At 37.7% G+C, this 22,628-nt stretch overlaps 1 protein-coding gene across 1 annotated transcript; it reads right to left on the bottom strand.

The window, feature by feature from the left end:
• Positions 1 to 6,257: 6,257 nt before the first annotated feature.
• On the bottom strand, positions 6,258 to 21,573 carry LOC129353336 (G protein-activated inward rectifier potassium channel 1-like). Its single transcript, XM_055022616.1, has 3 exons — positions 20,433 to 21,573; positions 10,245 to 10,461; positions 6,258 to 9,885 (listed from the first exon to the last, which is right to left on the bottom strand). Exons 1-3 carry the CDS (start codon positions 21,099 to 21,101, stop codon positions 9,218 to 9,220), a joined length of 1,554 nt encoding a protein of 517 aa, XP_054878591.1. The 5' UTR covers positions 21,102 to 21,573; the 3' UTR covers positions 6,258 to 9,217.
• Positions 21,574 to 22,628: the final 1,055 nt, after the last annotated feature.

The following is a 22,628-nucleotide window of genomic DNA, read 5'->3' as shown; positions in this document are numbered from 1 at the left end:
GAAAAAAGTATACTGTTGGTTTGTATTTTTAAAGCAGTGAACATTTGGGCTGCACAATGGCAGCAAGACTTCCTTCATGGACTTTCTTTTGGATGTTCTCAGAATACTTTGATTTCTTCCCACAACAAAGAAGCATGACTGTTCGGTCAATTGAATACTCTAAATTGCCCTTAGGTATGAGTGTGTCCATCCGTCAGCTGGACATGGGTTGAAAAATATTCAACCACCTGCCAAAAAGTGCAGAGTCAGAATGCATGTGAAACAAGTAACACAGAAACCATGAACACTGTGAAGTAGTTGTCATCCTATTAGCGATGGACGTGATTGTCCCAGAACTAGAAATGTAGATATTTAAAAAAAATATATATATATTTTTAAATTAAGAAACGCTCACAATTTAATGTCTGTTTGTTTGAAAAGAACATAACTGAAATGTTCTGAAACAACAAAGTTTCTTGTATGTTCAACCTCTTGTAGAAACAGAACTTCTGGAGTTTCAGCCTGAGCTTAATGGATTTACTGGGTTGTTGTCAATTTTTGGTCCTCATCCGCTTCATCTTTATTTTTTACTTTATGACAGATGGTCTCTCATTTTCCAGAAGCAATTTCAATTTGTGCAATGTTTTCAGATTACATAGGTATCCCCTTCCTTATGACTATCAGGAGGTGTTATGATCAATATGTGATTTGATGCTTTAGTTTGATTTATGTTTCTGTCTTCATCATTTCCTTGAGGATTTTTCTCATTTTGCCATTTTACTTTGTCTTCGCTATAAGTCCTTTCACTCCCATTGTTTGCACTTCAGCTTTTATTTCTTTAGATTTGTCTTCCTTTTCTTTCCTGTTTATATCAGCTTGAGAGTTTCTTGGTGAGTCTTTCTGCATGTGTACCTTTTAGGTCCCTGTTACTTTGTCAGATTGTCTCTGTGGTCCTTACCACTTTCCATTTTTCTTTATCAATCCTTCTATCATGAGACGTTATCACTATGCTGTTTGCATTTTGGTCTGTTCAGAAAAACCTTCCCTTATAATAGGGTTTTTTAGATACTTTTTTTTAAACCATTTTATGGTAAAAATGGGTAAAATTAGTCAATTTCACCCAGAAATGTTCGCACCTAATGTGAGCAAATTCAGCATTTGTGCAATGCTGGTTTGATTAAAACCAGTATAAACTACATTCCAAAGACTAAAGGTACATAAAAACAAGATTGCATGATGTTTTTCTTGCAAAAACATTATTGTAGATTCTTATTTTTAGTGACACTATTTCGTTTATGGACGAAAGCAGTAACCATTGTGTTGTAAAGGAAAAACTTAGTAAGAGGAACTGAGATTGCAGTTCTATCAAGTGTTGTGAAGGTAAAAAAATATATATAAACATCTCTGAAAAAAGCCATTTTCAGACTTTTTCTATAGTTACCAATATAAATGATTCCTCTCAACAGTCTGCAGTTCTCAGTAAAAGGACGTCATTGCAATAAAAAGCTTTCGAGCTGATGTATTGAGTGATTCTTAGAAAAAGCGAAGGAAAAAAAAAAGCTATTGAGATTCTGCATGGAAGAGCCAAACACTGTTTACCGCGTGTTGCCCACGGTGAGCCCTGTGGGCGCAACACACAGATGACACTGAGAATAAATGATTCCTTCTTGTGATCAAAAGACAATCTTTCCAAATCTGTTAGACTCGCTCCTCATTCGGACGTTTTCTGCTGAATAAAACACTGATCTGTTTAGGAACATTTCAGCTTCAAGAGGATCTTTTCGGAGCATTTGGATGCTATTTTTACTCTTTGTAAGTGAGATTTTTTTTTACTCCTTTTTATGTGTATAAACAGCAGAAGTGCAGTTGCAGTACAGATAACCTCTGTTTAGTGATGATGCAAACCTTCAACTTCATTAGTTTAATCACTTCACCACTGTTAGGAAACATGTTACCTTTAAGGTGACATGAGCTCCCACAGGTAGATGATGTATTCATCGCTGCTTCAAGCCTGTAAATGACAGAATCTGGGCCAAGAGTTTAAAACTCAGCTTAGCTGAATCACCTAGATGAGCTCTCAATTCACAGGAAAATGTAACTCACAAACATAATGGCGTTGCAGAGAAACAGCATTTTTTTTTTTTGTGCTCATTGATTATGTATGAGCATCTGGTGAATGTGGATGTGTTATCTGATCACAGTGCTCCCCCCCTGAGAGATGCCTGATGTGTTTCCCTGTGCACAAGATAAACAAGCAGACTTGCAGAGCGCAGAGTCACGCTCCACACCCACATCTACCCCTACGGTGGAGGCAAGCGCAACTCCAGACTGAAGTGAAAATATGCAGGCTGTTTGTAAAGCATGAAACAATGAGGAAAGTACGGCAGGGTTTCCGCTGGTCACTGATGATTTTTCTTTAGGCAATAAAAAGATAACCTGTGATTGTTCTCTTGCTTTATGAAAGGTGTTCTCTTGCTTTATAAAACACTGCAGGAACAATGAGATGCGTCCTTTTACTTGTAGGTGACAAGAACAGGAAAAGCTTGTTCTAGCGCAGACATTTCGCACTTCACAAGAAATCCAATGCCGTCTTCAGGTCTCTCACTGCAGAATTTGTCAGTGTCTGAACCACCTGCACTTCAACTTTCTGACCAACGACACCATCGCTGTCAGATGCCACACAGTAAGAAGTTCTGCCAAGAAAACGTGTGAAAATGCATGGAAAGATAGAATCTCATTTTGATCTTGCATCTCAGGCAGAGAGATTTAATTATGCTTTTACATTCATTCATGTTCAGACCTCAGAAGTACGATTTCTGTTAAAAAGATGTTTTCTAATCTCAGAGATTCCTATCAGGACTCCTGAGGCCTTAAGATTGTCCAACATCACTGAAACCAACTTGTCATACAGTAAAGGAAATGTGAGATTGTCATTATATTTAGATGCACATTTGAAGTCTCAATAGATTTTTATGTGTCTAAGATGTGGAACATTGAATTTTATTGTGTTTAATAACTAGGGGTACAGAAATGTACCAGCCACCAAATTATTTAGTGTCAGATTTCTTAAGTTTGGGAAATCTGTGATCAGTTGATACTTACATGTGAAGCCGATCTGATCCATCGACCTTTTCTACATCATCAAAGGTCTAAAAATCAACCACAGTGCTCTTTTGCTCAGCTGTGAGAGAGGTTTGACTGACAGATCGGCCCACCACTCATGTCTGCATGTTGGCGGTTAACAATCATCGCCCCACTGTTGCCAACTCAGCAACTTTCTTGCCATATTTAGTGGCATTTTCAGACAAAAAAAAACAAAACTCAGAATCAGACAAAATCAAAATCGGCAGGTCAGGCTTTTTAAAAACCTGCAATTGTTCAGAAAACTGCAATCAGTGCACCTGTTGGTAACTTTTTAAAGTTAAAGATTTTAGTCAAACATGACACCTAATTATTTGAATTCACAGACCTTCTGTAGCTTTTATCCTACTATCAATATATTGAGACGAAAACATAATAAAGGAATTTTACTCAGTTGTCAAATATCTAATCAAACATGTAAGCATAATTGTATTGTTCTAAAATAATATGCACAAAACTGGGGGAAAAGCATCTTAATAATTTTCTTTTGGAAAAGTCTAAGTGTCTTCCTGGCTTTTTGTTTCCAGTTTAACGGCTTTGCTCCGATGTCTTCCCCCACATGACAACTGCCATCCTGTTTACTGCCACAACCCGCCAGATGCCACTCATACATTTACTCTTGGATAAACAACCTATTTGCATACCATTTTACAGTGCAAACGATTGAGTATAAAATGGTACCGTGTAGTCGCAGTAATGAAATTAATGTGGCAGAGAAACATTATGTTGTGACATAAAAATGTGCTGTATGAAGTAAAGTCCATGAAGCATGAGCTACTCACAGCTCAACTCAAGGATGGTTCCTATATGAGTCTGTTTATATTGAATAATGAAAATGCTTTAGAAATATCAGGAAGTAGAAGATTCATTTAATGTTTGTCATACTGATTATGCACATAATTATTAATCTACAAAGAACCAGTTCATTTTTAGTCTGTATCCAGATGCTGTTTGTTATTAGTCCACTATTTTATAGAAAGTTTCTGAAACAGGCAATATGGCTCTTCACTCAAGATGTCTAATATCTACTCCAACAGGCAAAATGTTTAGTTTGCCTTGAGTGTATGGCTATGATATGGGCTCCCAATTTGAAATGGCATTTTAAGAGACATTTTCTTCAATTCTGAGTTTTAAAAAAAATAAAAATAAACAAACAAATAATTATCAAGCTATAAACTAACCTTAAATTCATTAAGAAATATACATTTGTGGCCCTTGAATATTTATATTTGAGTACCATTATTCTCTACTGATACTTTATACTTATGGAATATTTTTTAAACTGTTTGATAATTACATTTCTTGTCACATTCTCAGTAGCAGAATGGAGGATATGATACTGTTGCATGAACAGTTTCTGTTTTTCTATTTCACTGCACAGTTTAAATGTTGTCTAGTCTTCATGCATGCAACACAATTTCATCCAAAAAAGCAATTTGATCACATTAAATTAAATCTTTAACTCCATCGTTATGTGCTATTCCTCTAAGTGAAAAATGATCTGTGATTATTCTTCCCACATCGTTTATCTGAGTCACTTTAACACTTAAGCTGGATGGAGGTCATTTTGTACTGTCAACAAGTTGCATAAACAATTTTTTTTCTGCTATTCTCTGCTGTATGACTAATTAGCACTGGATGTCCTCAGATGTGTAATGTCTGGAAAATTGCCTCTCATTCTGATAGCCATAATCAAGGCAGCGCCAGACCCAGAACGAGCCAGACAACACCGTGACTTATGTCGGCTCGGAGGCGCAATAATTAGCCAAATCTGGAGATGCAGAGGAAGGTCAAAGGCTTTGATTTCAAGAAAGAAGAAGGAGAAGAGAAGTTAGTTAACCTTCCAGCTAGGAGGTTATCAGCCACCAGGGGATTTTATGCTGGAGTTGCTTATACTTTCACATTGTGCCCTCTTCGAACTTCCTTTAAAAAGGGAAGAAAACCTTAAGACTCACAAGCAAGGCTTTACTATTTGATGTTTTGTGATTTAACCATCCGAGATAAAATATGAGCTGTTGTTGATGCATTCTGCAGGCTGAAAGAGCTCTGGATATTGAACAGTTTCACCAAGCACTCTGCAGTCAAAGAAATATGATGGCTGCTTTAGATATATGAAAAAAAAGTGTTTACTGTTCATTCAAAGAATTTATTATTTAGGAGTTATAATATAAAGTTTTACCTTATGTTCATATTTGTAATGATACACGTTCCTGCATTCCTACACTTAACTTTTTAGTGAAGGAGTTTACAATTAAAGAAAAGAAGTATCAAATCCCCTTCAGGTGTAGTGATGAAAATGTTATCTCAAAAAATGCATTAAAATAAGTTTGCCATTGAGTTAAATAAGTATATGAACCCCTCATCAAAGCATGGCTTGAAACTCAGTGGTTTAACCTCTATTGACAAACACAGCACTAAGACATTTTCTGTAGCTGGTAAAAAGGTTTGTGATTATTTCAGGAGAGATTTTGACCCACTCCTCTTTACAGAAACTCCTTTAGGTTTCCTGCCAGCTATTCGGTAACCAGACAAATCATATTGCTCTTAACGGCATGCCAAATACAGTCATACTGGATGACTGATCCATGAAAGTTACGATGAGTTTCACATCTTTGTTGATGTGAGGTTGCACACATCAAAAAGTCGAATACTTCCACCAATCTGACTGACAGGGATGATTGTGTTCTATAGATCACTCTTAGCATTCCTCCAAACATAAACTGATACAAAACAAACAAACTGTGTCTTACCAGAAGATTTTCTCCCAAGCTTTCTCTCAAACATTTAGATGTTCACTGGGAAACCTAAGCTGGAGATGGGAATGTACTCTATGTGCAGCTTCTGTTGCAATACCTCAGCTATTTGGCATGATATTTAGGACACTTGTGTCATTCAGACGCATATCAAGTTGTGGTCAAAAATGATACATAGATCAATCTAGATGCAATTATATATATATATATATATATATATATATATATATATATATATATATATATATATATATATATATATATATTTGTGGGACCAATATTCTAGTTGGATTGTATAGGATGTAGAATTTATTTTTGTTTATTTTAGATATTTTCATTGATATTGTGTCTTGATATTGTAAATAAAATGAGATAACAAAAATGTGGAGACTATGTTTTTATTTGAAATTGAGCAAACTTTGAAAATCAGCAATAGATTAGATCCTGATTTCCCCCAAATGTTTTCTAACATGCTAACATGATGGTGTACTTCACCATCAAAAAGCTTAAGTCAAGACTTTGAATGATAACATATGTAGAAAAAGTTAATAAATACATTGACTGTATCATATCAAGTTTTACTGATAAAACTTGATATTTAATCAGCATGTTTTGAACCAAAATCACATGATGAACTGTGCCACCCCATCTGTTTACTGTGCTAACTGTCGACAAGTCACCCAAACATATCTCAAAACCATGTCTAAATAGAATAGCGTCTGTAGAAATATAGAAAATAGTGCCAAAATTTAAAAGGATCTAAGCCATCATAAATGTTTTTTTCATTTACCCACCATTTACCCAAAAGCTTTGAAACCACTGAAATCTGGAAAAGTGTTCAATTTACACATAAAACAACCACAAAAAAGTCAAAACCATCAAAACGTTTAAGGTTTCAGCTCTATTTTGAACACATCACTAACCAAAAGTTTAATGATGTCTTTTGAATGCTATTTGTACAATTTGAAAGTCTTGATTTTGAAAAACAAGGTAAAAATTATAAAGAGCTGCTTCATTCAAAATAAATACTGTTATTGATAAATGTTTCCGTCAAATAAGTAAATGTTCCCATGTAAAAAAACAAAACAAAACAAAACAGATAAACAAAAGTGAATACAAATAAAAACATTCTTATTGGGGAGCTTATTCTGTCAATCAATTTTATTTCTTATTCTATTTACTTATTTCACCTTAATAAGACCAATGACACAGATAACAACATAAAATAAAAAATAACCTAAATAATAACGGAGTTAAAACAATAAAAGTTCATGACATAAAGTAAAGTAGTTTAACAAAAAAACTGTGGCAAAATAAAATGTCATTATTACTGAATTTATTATTTGAATAAACAAATTTAAATAAGTAATGAAATAAATTAATTAATTCAAGCTGACTGACAAAATAAACTCCATTAAAGAATATAAATATATTCTTTAATGGAGTTAAAGAATATATTAACTATATTAACTAAGTATATTATATAGAATATATAATATACTTAGCTTTCATTTTATGACAATACTAATGACTATTAGCAAGACACAACAATAATACTGTATTCCTCTCCATTTTACAGCCTGTGGACTCATATTCTAAAAGAACACGCTCAGAAACCGAGGATGTACATTAATGCCACTGGATTATTGAGATACAATAAACAGAAATCAAACTGTTCATTTGTGCAAAATTCACTATATTTTTTTGTGTGGCAGCCGTTTTTTGTGGCTGCAAGTAGCTCAGTCACGTATTCCAAATCACAATTCCCAGTTCATTGGGCGTGTCAGTTAATTTTCTGAAATGGAACTCAGATATATTTATAATATATTTATATATAATCTAAATTATATCCACCATTAATAAATGTGCAGTGGTTGCTTACAATATCTTTATATTAACAATCAGTATAGTACCCCAATGCGTTCACCATATCTTTATTGTTTTTCTTTAGGTTTCTTGCATAAAGAAACCTAAACGCCCGGAGCTGCAAATGAACTGATTTAGTAAACTTAATGAATCAGTCACCCACCTCACTCCATGTGCAGTTTCCAGCAATTATGGCAAGTTGATTTTCTTCTTATTTAAAACAAAATACAATTTGATTCGAGTTGATTTTTTGTTTCCTACAATAAGATTGTGTGATGTGTGTCCTCAGACTGGTTTAATTAAGTTTTATTTACTTGTGGACACTGAGTCACAGTGGGGTACGCATTTATGAGCTGTGAGTTTTATGGTATGTCATAACCACTCAGGGTTTCATTTTCACACTGTTAAAAAAACACACACAATGTGTTGAAACAAATGATGAGCCATTAGGATCCATTTCATGCTAGCCAGCTATTTAAGCTAATGTTAGCATAAACACAGCCTTCGTATGCTATTTGTTTTAGATTGCAAGGTTATGATCATGAAATAAGTGACACATGCAGAGTTTTAAGCAATAGCTAAACCTATTTTCTGAAGTAAAGCTACAAATGCCAGAACCTTTGTATTGTGCATGAATTTTAAACGTAACACTAGCAGACATAGCCTTGCGCTTAGCCATTCAGCGCAAATGTTAGCCCTTCACACAGGCCAGTGAGTAGATGAGACCAAACTGATGGAGCACATTGAATCATGTTCATCACTAGTTTGTAATTAAACCAACAATTTGCCAATAAAGTTCTGGTTTCTCTTTGTGTAGCTCCTAAATAGTCATGAGTTTAACTAGCAATGGCTACATATCCTGAGTTAGGCTGTAGCTAATGGCTAAATACAAAAACAAACAACAAAACAAAACAAAGAAAGCCAGGTAATATAAAAAACAACTGCAAATAAATTATACACTAGTTTATAGTGTAAATTATGCGCCGCAATAATCTAAATTTTTATAGTAAATTATTATTACAAAATTACAAAATCCTTTCTTATTCAATACTTTGTCATGTTCCTTTTTTTCTATGTTGTGCCTGGTAAAGCAGTGGTTTGGGGGAAGATTTAGCAAATAGTGATTTCTATTTATTTATTCATCCCTTTGTTGCTTTTTTAGTTAGAAAAACATACAGCAGTTTATGAAGATCAGAGAACATGTGATGTAACTGTGTAGAAATAAAACAACAAGCACATACAGATAAGTGTTAGAAGTCTGTGGGGGGCACAGATGGTGATCTATCAAAACTGACTCACAGTTTGAGCGGATGGATGGCTTATTGGCATCGTCCTATTTGTAGCAATAGACAGCTTAGTAAAGAAATTGCATTAAGTGAACAGTAAAGAACAAAAACTGCAGGGGGGAATCTAGGTCACAGTAGTCTTTATTTCTGTGCAATGCCCTTTAAGCCTGTTTGAGATTTTTTGAGTTTCTATCAGCGGTCAGCGTTCATTTTGCGCAGTTTTGGGGGTAGATTGTCCTCTGGCCGACTCCCCATCGAGGGGAATGGGACTGATACTGGTGTTACAGTGCCGATGGTGCTAATTGCTGTTGGCTGTCTGTGTTTCACCAGATCCCCCTCGTCAGCATCAAGATCAAGGGACAGCAGCTTGACTTGCTCCTCAGGCTGTCCATGCTTCACAGCTGGGATGGAGCTGGACCTAAACCGCTGGATGCTGAGCGAAAGGTCTCCGGTGCTGGAGGCCTTACCGCCGGGCAAGGCCGTCCCCGTCTTCAGCGCTCTCCACAGGTGCTCCTCCTTGGTGGAGCTCATTCGCTGGAGCTTGTTGGGCAGCCTGGAGGCCTGATCCTCCGGGTGCTCCGCATGGTCGGCCGAGAGAAGCCTTTCCCGTCGGCCCACTCTGTTGCCCAGCAGAGGTGAGGGGAGAGTGGGAGCGATGGCTACGGGATTCGGGGATGTCACAGAGGACTTCTCCTCCTGCTCTTTGACACTGTAGGGAGGCGTGGGAACCTCAAAGGTGTTGTGGAACTGGGAGTAGTCCACTCTGAAGAATCCTTCTTCTAGAGACATGACAGGAAGGAATCGATGGCCCCACAGGACTTCATCCTCTGTGTAAGATGTTCTCGCTTGGCATGTCATTCCTACAAAAAGAAGTTACAGAGCAAGGGACGTTTTCAAAGGTAAACAAGAAAAGATGAAAGTACAGAGAAGAGCCCAAGAAAAGTATATAAGTAGTGAGAGCAAAAAACGAAGGGAAATGAATAGTAGTGAACTGCTTCAGGGAGGAGACATGAAAAATACAGACATGATGGATAAAAGCTCTTGCTACTGAATAATTAAAACCATGAAATTAAACATTCTGTTCAATATTTCATACAGCTGAGAAAGGAATCTGTGCCACAGGCTAAATACGATGAAACAAAAGACTGGGCACCAGGAACGGTTATCCAAATGTTATAGCAAAGAAGACAGAAATGTGAAAGTAAGATTTTGCGCTCACCGGTGGTTTCGACAATGCCCTCTAGAATAACTACTATCTCAAACTGCTCGTTCATGAGCGAGCGCTGGGAGAGATCAAAGAACGGGCTGTTGGTGTTGATCTCGTGGCAGATGGTGAGAGGTGACACCAAGAAAAGCTGGTCGGCCCCCGTGCCAAAACCCACGTCCAGCTCGCACTGGTCCAGAGGCAGAAACTCTCCCTCTGGGGTCTGTCTGGACTGGAAGCACAAATGATTCACACGTTTGGGAGTAGAATTGACATTTTTGTTTGCCAAGAAATTTTTTTTTATGGATTATTCAGACAACAGTAAATGTCACCAGAAATTAACTGATTGAACACAGTTTGGGAAAGAAGTAGACACTCATTATGAACATAAATATTGCCACAACTTTCGTATAAATTTTTGCTTTCCAAATTTCCAAATTATTTTTAGTTGAACTAGACAAAAATTTAGCTGCATAGGCCACCATGACATAAGTATTCTTTTATTTTATTTTTTTTCAAAAGGAAGGTAACAATAAAACAAAAAAAGAACTGGTTAAAAGGCCGCAATTGATTTGACGTTTATGCTAATCATAAGACAAGAACTTAACTATCGGCTCTATGCTACACCAGCCAAATTCATGTTTTATGAAAAGGGTGAATGTTGATAGAATCCACGGAAAATCCCAATGTGAAGCTCAAACCGAAACATTAAGTAAAATTTCTCCTGTCAGAATTATTCTACATCATTGTTTTACATAAAGCATTACTTATTTCAGTGTTTGCACACTGAAATAAGTGTGCAAACACTGAAAAACACTATTTGTGGATTTTTCTGTGGAATGTAACGCCAAATTATTCAAGGAAACTTTTTTTATTTAGGGTTATTTTTGTGCAGCATATCTAACATTCAGAAGAAAATGCAGCTTGGGAAGCAGAAATACCAAAGCAAAATGCTTTTTGACACGCTATTGGATGCTTTTTGCCAAGCAGCCGATCCAGAAGTTCCATTTATTTTCCTTTGCACTGATTGGCTGGACCCCAGAGAGAAGAAAGACTACGGATGTTAGCTCCCGCTAAGATCTGTGCCAGCATCTAACGGTCTCCTGCACAAGCTTCTGATTTACTACAGTGATTTAAGTAACATCACTTTAAGTCCTAATGAGACCTCACAGATGAGGGGAATACATAAGAGGCCTAAAAAATGGTTGAATGAGCTCTTTGAAAATTCAAAATTCAAGGCACTTCCTTTGGTTTCTTTGTTTTATAACCATGTGGTTGACAGCTATTCACAATTCAAGGCTATTCTGATAGACAATGTCTGGTAAACAACAGCACTTTAGGGGACAGTTTTCAATCAAAGCTACTTCCAACTGTTCTGTTGCTTGCCTGTATTTTATTCTATTTATTCATATTTTTACCTTAAACTGACAGGTGAGGAGGAAAGCATGTAATTGCTATGAAAAGGTAATTTCCTTCTGCATTTAGGGACAGAGACAAATTGTGCAGGAAGTTATTTTATTGTTCAGTAGCAGACGGCATGACGCCAATAAACGTAAAGACGCTGCTGCTGTCTGGGATTGTTTCCATCACAACCCTGTTACTGAAGAGGAGGATGAAAATGAAGAGAAAAAGACAGATTTTCCCTGCACTCGGTTAGCTTTAACAGGACAACATCCATGAATCGAGAAGCATCACATTTAATCTGGGGTTTCAATGGACAAGGCAACAAAATTATTTTTGTTGAAAGAAGTGGATGCGACACTCGTTTAACAATTCATCGAGGAGCCAGAGCAGCAGTAAAGCTTTGCCGTTGCTGATTGACAGTTTTGCAGTGTTAATAAAGGTGTGAAAACATTAGTCTTCCTTGTTTTCCATCTCTCTCAAACATTAGACCACATTATAAGCCTATGTTGTGACTTCAGTGACAAATTATCTTGTCAAAGAAGATATTCTGATTAAATGACAGAAGTTTGAGACAGTAAACTGGGCAATTACGTCTATGTACTGCTAATTCATGCCATGAGTTAAAAATACATAGACAGCAAGATGTGTGTTGTTTATGTATTTCATGTATCTGTATCTGTCCATCCAGTTCATTCAACCAACCAACCCGCCGTTGGACCAACCAATCATCTGTCCGTTCCTCCATCCATCTATCCAACCAACCAACAAACAGTTTTAAAATTGTCAGCAGTAGATTTATTCTGAACTCATATAATTGTACTAATAACTGAGACCTCTGCTGTTACTGGCTAATTTGAGTCCGTAATAGTGCGAGATTAGCTACTTGTCTAGCATGAAGAACCTCTTCCTGTTGCCTAATGTTAACTTTATTTGTCTTTCTGGCTTCCTTGGTAAGTAGTCGCTTGGTCCACAGATGGCAAACAGGCTGTCATTTGTATTCACAGTGATGTTGAGGACAGAAGGGTGTGACATTTCACGGGAAGACGTCTGTGCCCACAGATTTCTGGCTCGCCTTCATGACGGAAAGTGTCACCCATCATGCAGCATCAGTGTTTATTTCTTCAGTAATGCGCAGACATGCAGCCGATGTTACATGTCCACTAAAATTAGATCAGAAACTCACAGAGCAATACCGGCAGCTGCTGAACATGATTAATGCAAGGCTAAGAAAAGCTAGAAAAAGCCACAAGAATCAATGATCTGATTGTGTATCAATCCCCAAGGTGTGTTATTTTAGGAAATATAGGATGTGGCTCAAATTTGGTATCTCTGACAGTACAGAGGGAAAATATTCCAGGCTCGGTTTTTGGATGCAGAACAACGCTATCCTTCTTAAAACTGACAGGCAGTCACATACAAGCCCAGTCTGGAGTATTTAATGTGTAAATCTTCCACTCTGAGCAAAATCTCCAAAGAGAAAATCTGTGAGTGAGTGTGAAGTCTTTGGCTACTGTGAAGTTTCTAAATTCATTAATCTCTGGAGCTCGGCTTGCTTTAAAATGTAGTCTTTAAAATCTACGTTAAATGTCTCCAAGTAATTGATAAGTTTCAGAAAAAATTTTTAGGTCACTAGATTAGGCACTGTACAGTTTCAGTTGATATTAAATCAGCGTAATTTTCTTTTTCAGCTTTATGTCAGTTATGATTACCATGATACTTAATATCTTCTGAATCCTATAGCAAAGAAAGATATTTTCATAATTTAAAAAAAATGTCCTCAAATTTAGACGTTTTCTTTTATCAAAATATGTATGCCTTTAAATTATTTAGGAAAGCACAGATGATGTTGTCTTTGGGAGATTCTAATGTTTAATCCACAATATTTGAAAATATTTGAGGATGATTTTTGGATGCTCTTTTTTTATTTTTCATAAAGATAATCAACCATACAAAATAAAAGCAAACATTCTTCCAGACCCCATCCTGCAGCTTCTTCTGTTCTCCAGAGCTCTCATGCCATGCTTAACATAATTCTTTCAACTAAAAGTGAGATGAATACAACCAGAAAAAACAACAGAGCACGCCCATGCCCGTAAGGGGTTGCAGTGTCTTTTCTGGGACACATGATGTCATTTGTAGAGTTTGGAAGGAAAAGCATAAATCACTAATCAGGTTTACAAAACATTGTCTGAAGAAATTAGCAAAACTCTGGAAAAATGCCCTTTAGAAGATGAAAAGACATGTCTGGCCATGTTTCTAGTCAGCAAGAAATGTCCAAAGTGTGCCAAATAATTCTAAAAGCAAATATGAGGCTATCTGTCCATCTGCTAAAGCTTGGCTGTAATTTGATAATCCAACAGGACAATAATAAAAACAAAAATTATACTTATTTTACAGTGGCCTAGTCAATGTCTGGAGCTCAGACATTGACTAGGCCATTGCCTAGGGGATGGGGAGCTGTATGTAGATGCTTGCAAACCGCAATGAACTTAAGCACTGTGCTCAAGCGTTTCAGTTTTGACGTTTATCGTTGTTCAATACATGTGCTCAATAATTCAAGAAAAACCTCAGACACTGTCATCGCTTTTTACAGTGACTGACTGAATGCTGCTATGATAAAAAAATATATATATATAAATTACTTTGATACTCATTGACTTTGATGCTGCTTTTCTAACTTCCTCTACCAGCTAGCTGTGCTGTGCTAGTTTACTCACATTTCAAAGCAACATTTGTTACACATTATATGTTTTCAATCATTTATACTGAAAATTAATGAAAATTAAAAAACACGTTCTCTAGATGTCAAATCTCAAATCTGTTATTTTAGATTCACTGACTTACACTAAATTATTGTGGCTAAATTATAACCAGACACTTCTGCTAAGGAAAGATAAACATATTTGACACTGAAAGGTCTAACAAGGTGAAAGCCTCGTGTGTTCTCTCCTGCTGCTAAACACTCAGTGCCACAGGGGGAGGAATTAATGGCCTCTGAAAAAGCTCCTGATGTGGAGGGAGTGTTTAATTTACCGGGCCACCTGAGAGTCAGGTTGAGCACAACCAGAGCCAATCCCCGGTGACTCACTTCCACCTGGAACAGAGCACCAGTGGTTCTGAGCGCCGACGTGTTATATATCGATGTAAAGAACCATCAAAAGCTAAAGAAGTGTGTTGTTTCAGATTCGTCCTTGGCTTTGACATTGGAAACCCTCTGAGGTTTAGTCAGCAGATTTATAGCTCGGCTTCGAGGACATAAATCAAATGTTCACGTCTCATCTGAGACGTCATTTACAACATTTCCTAAGTGAGACCGAAGCCTGGTCATGTGTAGGTGTTTTTTTCTGCTTGTCCTCCTGTGTTTGGCAGTGCCAGATGTTGCGAGTAATGTGGACTTGTCTTCCTGCGTGTCTGTCTCCCATCTCCTGCTGGAGATGCAACCCACTGAGAGAGCTTCTGCTGACACTGATGAGCACCACCCAGCTGTCACTCTCTTTCTCTGGATTTTTGTTCTGTTTGCCACTACTTACTGCCTTTCTTCTTTGTCTCTTCTTCCATGCAGGGGCCTAACAGCAGACATAGTTTAAAAGCATATTCCACCAATGCTGCACAGCTCAATGCACCTCTGTATTCTGCCGTTTTATTAACACTAGCGGCATCAATATTAATGAAATTTCAAGGATTTTTATCTCTTCAAGATCCCACGCATGGAAAGGCATGGAACATTTACTCTAATTAACATAAAATATTGTTTAATTCAAATTAATTCACATTTAAAAGACACAATTCCCTATTCTTTCCGGTTGAGGTAATACATTCTTGTTACAACTAAAAACTAACGATCAGGCCCAAAACCTGGGAGGAGTGATGGACTCTGACCTGAACCTTGCGAGCCACATAAAGACAGTTACAAAGTCGGCCTTCTATCACCTCAAGAACATCTCCAGGATTAGAGGACTAATGTCTCAGCCAGATCTAGAGAAACTCATCCATGTTTTTGTCTTAGTCGCATTGATTACAACAACAGCGTCTTCACAGGCCTGTCCAACAAATCAATCAAACAGCTGCAGCTGATCCAGAACGCTGCTGCTCGGGTTCTCACTAAGATAGAGCACATAACACCAGTTTTAAAGTCCCTCCACTGGCTCCCGGAAGCTCAAAGAATAGACTTTAAAATACTGTTGTTAGTTTACAAATCAGTGAACGGTTTAGCACCACAATACATTAAAAATCTGCTGTTGTTGTATCAACCTTCCAGACCTCTCAGGTCTTCTGGTTCTGGTCTGCTCTGCATCCCCAGAACCAGAATCAAATGAGAAGAAGCAGCATTCAGCATCTATGCACCAAAAATTTGGAAGAAAACTTCCAGAAAACTGCAAGACAGCTGAAACACTGACTTCCTTTTAATCTTGACTAAAAACACACCTGTTTAGAATTGTATTTCAAACGTAATCAATTACAAATTTAATGATTATTATTGGCTGAAAGTGCTGCAAATGTACCTACATATTAAAAATGTTTTATGGCACTTGACTTAATGTAGTTTTTGATTGTTGATTCTATGTTGCATGACTTTGTGTTTTGTGTTTATTATGTGAAGCACTTTGGAAATGCCTTGCTGCTGAAATGTGCTATACAAATAAAATTTCATTTGATTTTGTCAATTGAATGTAAATATTTTTTACATTTAAAATGAACTGTAATTAATGTTTATAGTATTTGTATATGAATCACATACTACAGGAAAGCACAGCAATGGTAGTGAAGGACAATTACTCAGTGACATTTTTCAGAGTTCTATAGGATTTTTTATCATTAATTTTCAATATAACTTGTGTATAATTAATGATATGACGGTTATCAATACTGGTGAAGCACAGAGTGCACAGCCATGTATAAACACACTTCATACCAGTTGTTCTTTAGAATGAACAGTTAAGCATCATGGGTGTTTTTCAAGGAGACTGAGATTGTGCAGGTTGCACATAGAAAGCAAAGATTTGAACCAGTAATATTATTTCTCAGTCAAGCAGAAATACTAACCGCAGCAATATCGGGTCGTTCTGCAGGAGTTAATTAAAATTTTAATAATGTTATTCAAATAAAATTAATTAAATCAAGGCTCACTTCAACGCCCATCAACAGCAGATGTATCAGAAATAGGAATATTTATTTCTCTTTTCACTAACGGTAGGATGGGTCTGGAGTTATACGTTGTACTAAAATGTGCTCCATCTACTTTTTTTGCAGAAATTTGTAGTATCAAGGCCTCTGAGGAATTTACATCTTGTGCCTGAGCCTAAATTTTCCTGTAACCGAACGGGTGATGCAGCAGTTAGGCAGTATTCACTGCGATTACTGAAGCAGCTCTTATGTCTGCAAGACAGAGTTTTGGAAAGCGTGTTACCAGATCACAAACTAATGCACAGTTTCTAAAAGTGATTGAATTCCTGGGGATGAATTCTGATTTTTTACAACCACAGACTTCAGTGAAGTTTTATTGGGGTGTTACATGATGTACCAGTATAAAATCATGGATCATTGTGAACTCAAAGGGAAATTATTCATGATTGTCTCATTTTTATTTCCATAAAATCTGAAAAGTGAGGCCAGCTTTGGTCTGCAGTCTTTGAGACACAGCAGAACCATCTTTTGCTGAAGTAACTGCTGCAAACGTTTCAGTGAATGATGGTTTTGCAGTGACATTCACATCTAGTGACTAAAACTTTGACTGTTCTTGCTTCCAACATTTTTAGTACTGCCACCTCCATGTGTTACTTTGCAAGAAGGTCAGTCAAGGTCGACGTCTAATTGTAGTTTGGCACCACACATAACATTTACAGTATTGGCCAAAAAACTTTGATTTTGATCTTATCAGACAAGAGCACCTTCTTCCACTTCTTTCCTGAAGAATTTGTAGCAAATTAAAAAAAGGTTACTTATGGCTTTATTCTTACAAAATCAAACTTGTACAGAAGTAATAGTTGTTGTGGAGCTTCATAGCTGTTTCTCTTATGAATGATTTACTTGCCCAACCTCTAAGTTTAGGTACATGTCTTGGAAAGATGATGCACAGAGCTCAGAGAGATGTTCAAATTTTAAAACACCTGTTTTTTTTGTTTGTTTTTTTTTTTTTTTGCTTTAATCAAACTCTACTTTGTTTACCTAGAAAGTCCAGTTTGTTTGGGTGGAATTGTAAATGTGCAACTGAACTCTGACGTAGACCAAAAAAGTGAATTTTGGTGCGGTTCGAATACAGATGTGACTGTAGAGCGCTCTAACAGTAGGAAAAAAACTACACCAAAGGCATTTTGAGAAAATATAACCAAAACAAATTCACGAGTCTAGAGCTAGAGGGAAAAACTGTTTGTGTTCTTTTACCAACAAAAATGAAATCCTACAACCGCTGAAATCTGACGCCACTCCATTTTTGTTAATAGGAAGTTGTACTCTTGTCTTCTTTGCAAGTTTTCATGTAATTTCATGTAATTTCCTAATTGAATGACCACATAAGAGATCATGATCTAATTACTGGCTTGAATCCCAATAAGATGCTTCATATATATCTAACAAATCTGTATTTGAAACAATGCCAAGGACATTTTAAACTAGAGTAAGGTCAGAGGGAACAGAAAGAAGCAACTATTAAAGTTCCTACAGTAATTTATCATACAGGTTCATTAAAGCTAAAAGGTAAAGGGAAGATGGAGTAGATGGAGATCTCTCCTTGTGAGTCTAATATTACGGCAGCATTTGTAATAAGAGTTCTGCCAATAATGAAAACAAAAGCTAAAACTGTCCCAACAATCTTCTTACATAGTAAATCCACAGAGATAATGTCAACGTGATGTATGATTCTGTGTTTGCTGTTTAAAACAGTGACAGACTGAGTTAGAGAGAATGATAACAGAACATAAAACAGTCCAAGACTTACTACTGTCCTCTGTGGAGGAAGAAAAGGTGATGATTGTGCATTTTCCCCCTGATCAGTCCCTCTTTGATGGGTTGTTAAGTGCAATCAAGAGACCATATTTTTCTTCGCCTTTCCAGGCTATTAATTAGAGAAGAAATGCTAACAAAATGAAATGTAAGTCATCTCAGAAGAAGCTGATAACCATAACCATAAACAGTTAACTAATCAAAGCTTTTAAATCTGCAGTGACAAGAAGTACTGGTGTGTAAATGACATCATGTAAGCTCTACAGAGAATAAACTTAAAATCCTGTGGGAGCACTTCTAACTGAAAATTCTCCCTTCGACGTGGAGAATGTAGCCTGTCACATCAGATTAAATCGCAGCGACTGTGAACGCACCGCTAACTCTACCTGTCACAGATACGCAGTAATGCAGACATCTTTCAGCGGTTTGAACAGCGGAGCTATGTTGGAAGTCCTTGCCGTGTGATATTTTGGTGCAGAGACTTCACTTTTTTAGCACAAATACAAAATATTACGGTGGAGAAATGTAAAACATATCTCCCTGTCGACAGCAAAAGATGCAAAGACCCTGTTTTGTTGCTGGAGTTTGTCTGTTTTTGTCAGTTTGAAGTTGTTTGTCGTGTGTTCCTCCTCTCTTCTATCACAGCCACCAGAAGCCGCCTCAGCTTTGCTTTTATCCTCTCGCTTTTTTTTTTTTTACAACTGACAGTGTTTCACGAAATGCATTCTCACTGTCAGCTCTCTGTGCTTCAGCTCTGTGCAGGGGCTTTATGTTCAAGAAAAAGTATAACCTAGAAGTTTGCATTCACTGCCACTCGCCCAGTGTATACAGATACGTCTCCTTAATAAATGACTTACTGTGTTGTGTACGTTTGCAATAAACTCAAAGACATTAACAATGAAAACAAGTCATATAATCATTGTAACATGTATTGACATTCTGTATTAGATGGTTTTAGGACTGCAAATTTATTGCAGCCCTACTTGCAGTTGCACAGAGAAGCCATGGTGACTGGAGGAGCTGCAGAGGGAGAGAAGTCAGTCAGAGTTAGCGTAACATAGATACAGCTAAATACTGGGGTATCCTAGGTGGGATCCTATCTGAGACTGCAAAATAATTAGGCCTGGGGAAAGTTTTTTTTTTTTTTTTGGCCTGTGAGAGAGGTTCACCTTCCAGGTTCACCGTCCTGTCTCAACAAACCAGCCAGCGCTGCAGTAAAATGGTGCAAATTCAAGCATTTCTCAGTGTTATAATGGTCCACTCAAAACCTAAATCTGCAGGTCAACTTTTTAAAATCAATGTCAACAGATCATCTCCACGGAATTGCAACAATTTGCAGATTTGTAAAACCTTTGGAAAACATGTAATTTTCCTTCAATTATGAGCAGCTTTGTGGTGGCCTTTTGAAATCATCACCACCAAATAAGCTAAAATTTGTACTTTTAATAGGAGGAAATGTGGAAAGAATAATTTTGCAAGCTAGTGTAAAGCCCTGACACTTAACGTGGGGGACATTGTTTCTGACCCTGACTCCATCAGGCTGCACACTCAGCAGTTCTGGAACAAAGAGGAAGGAAAGCTGCACAACGCAGTGATTAATTCAGCCCTGAAGAAGATCTTCAGGGGGTAAAATGGTGAGCCATTAACATATATCTAATGATAAAATTATAAACCCTCGGGGAATTTTGTCAATTTTTTAAAAGCTGAATAGAAATTCAATGCATGACTTGTGGCGTCCTCTGAGTCTAATGAGCACTCACAGCAAATGAAGTGACGGAAAATTAGTCTGTTTCTGACAATGACCTCTCCAGAGTTAGGCTTGCGCATACAGGAGCACCTTGGACTCCGGCCTCAGCCTACCTTGATGAGTTTGCACCTGATCTGCGCAGAGACCATGTGGCTGTTCCGCAGGTTCCCCACGCGGAACATGAGGCACAACTTTCCGTCCCGCTGCGAAATGACCGCGTCCTGGCTGAACATGAGCGTCTCCGCGCGCTTCTTCGGCTGCGACATCTTAATGAACATGCAGCCGATGAGGAAGGCGTCCACGATGGAGCCCAGCAGGGACTGGAAGAGGAAGAGGATGATGCCCTCCGGGCACTTTTCGGTGATGTAGCGGGAGCCGTAGCCGATTGTCGCCTCGGTCTCGATGAAGAACAGGAACGCGGAGGGAAAGTTGTAGACATTGGCGACGCACGGCGTGTAGGATGGGTCGTGGCCGGTGTTGCTCAGATCCCCGCGGATATACGCGATCACCCACCACATAGAAGCCATGACCAGCCACGCCACCGTGTAGGTGAGGATGAAGATGAGCAGGTTCCACCGCCACTTGAGATCCACCAGCGTGGTGAAGAGGTCGGACAGGTACCTGCTGGTCTCCCCGCCAAGGTTACCGTGCTGGACGTTGCAGCGGCCGTTCTTTTCCACGAAGCGCTGCCGCTTCCTCTTCACCGGCGCAGAAAAAGTCATGCTACTGCTGGTGTTCACTACCTGATAGTCCTCGCCGAATTTCCTCCGTAGAGCCGACATCGTGCCACTCGCCTAACTGAAGACACCGGGCTTCTCCCGGTGCAGGACTGGGCTTTTTGCGTAACTTTTCGTCCTCCGTGCCCAAACCCTGGCAGCACCATCCAGCGCGCTACTCTCGCATCCTGTGAGGTGGAGATGCGCCTCTCTTCTGTAAATTTAAACGTAAGCGAGCAGCGATTCTGCGCAATGCATGATCCAGGCTCTCCTTTTTACGCAGAGGTCTCTTCCAAGTGCCAACTTTGTGTTTCTTCCTCCTCCTAGGGAAGAGCTTAGAACTGAAAACCAAAGCTGTGTGTGGTATTCAATACAGTTCCAGTGAGCAAGAGGAACAGTTTAGTGCGCATGGCACAGCGGTGTTCGAGTGGCATCCTTTTCTTATTCACCTTCAACCATTCAGAAACTAAAAGTAGTGCGCAGAAAATTTACGTAGGGCTTTTTCATTTATGCATTTATTTTATTTTATTTTATTATATCCAGCAGATAAATTCAGGCTCCTGCATAACAAAGAAATTACAGCTTACAGTCGCCAGCTACCTATTTACGGCTGTTTAGCATCCCCTAGTGGTGGTGCAGCAGAAGTAAACCTGAAGCAATTGCTTAAAAAAAGGGCTGTTGAAAAGTGAGAAATACTTATTATCAGAAAATAAACTAGTTTTCCTGTCACGGCATTCTTCAAATAAAATTTGGAGTTAAAATGATGGTTTTGATTTTTTTTTTTTTTTTTACTCAGTGTCTGTTTTTTGTTGTTGTTGTTTTTGCATCACACTTCTGGGAAATCATCAAGGATATGGAGTTTTGCTGCATCGGTGTATTGTTTTTGATTGTTTCAGATCCAACACTGATATGAAACATTATTAATCTACAATAAAAGAGGAAAAAAAACAAGAGAATGAATCAGGAGAAATATTAAACTCCTGATTCAACAACAAGATGCAATTATATTTTGCTTAAAGTTACAGTTATTACTTTTTTCAAGCATTTAAAAAGTGATTATATGAATGTATTTAGCAAGCTACAAAACTGACATTATACTTTCAGACATTTAGATGTTCTGGATGAATGAAGAAGCCACTCCTGAAATTCCACACCCATGAACTCAAGATAGCCTTGTTTGCATAATGCAATATAATTACACTATTAATGTAGTGTAATAACATGTCTTTGTCGTTATGGTTTTACACATGACTCTTTACAAGCCAGGGAAATCTGATGGAAAATTAAGTTCACCCTGCAAAGGTTATCGGCCTATCTTATGAACACAGGCAAGGGGCAATTTTTTCTTCCATGCTCTCTCAGTATGACTATAAACAGTGTGAATCACGAATCAGTGAGACATTTAAGAGGGCTTTTATGTTTTCTCACTAAAATTTTTTAAAGGAAAGACTTAATTTAAACTAAACTAAGAAACCTAGTCATACTACTAATGGAGAATTTAAAAATATTATTTTTAAACCAAGTCAAAGAATTATGGAAACAGGTAATATGGAGGAAAGAATGTTAAAAACCATGTTTAAACTTTACTTGCAT

Source organism: Poeciliopsis prolifica, unplaced genomic scaffold (genome assembly GCF_027474105.1).
Source record: "Poeciliopsis prolifica strain line A6 unplaced genomic scaffold, Auburn_PproV2 SCAFFOLD088, whole genome shotgun sequence".
Classification (NCBI taxonomy): domain Eukaryota; kingdom Metazoa; phylum Chordata; class Actinopteri; order Cyprinodontiformes; family Poeciliidae; genus Poeciliopsis; species Poeciliopsis prolifica.
Note: the sequence above shows the minus strand (reverse complement) of the source record. Positions and strands in the feature narration are given on the sequence as shown.

What these genes read in the sequence shown, in the direction of transcription:
- LOC129353336 (XM_055022616.1), bottom strand. Translation starts at nt 21,101, where the DNA reads ATGTCGGCTCTACGGAGGAAATTCGGCGAGGACTATCAGGTAGTGAAC. An exon ending in TCAGGTGCAAACTCATCAAG is followed by an intron (nt 10,462 to 20,432) that starts GTAGGCTGAGGC and finishes TTGTGCTTCCAG; the next exon opens with TCCAGACAGACCCCAGAGGG. An exon ending in GGGCATTGTCGAAACCACCG is followed by an intron (nt 9,886 to 10,244) that starts GTGAGCGCAAAA and finishes TTCTTTTTGTAG; the next exon opens with GAATGACATGCCAAGCGAGA.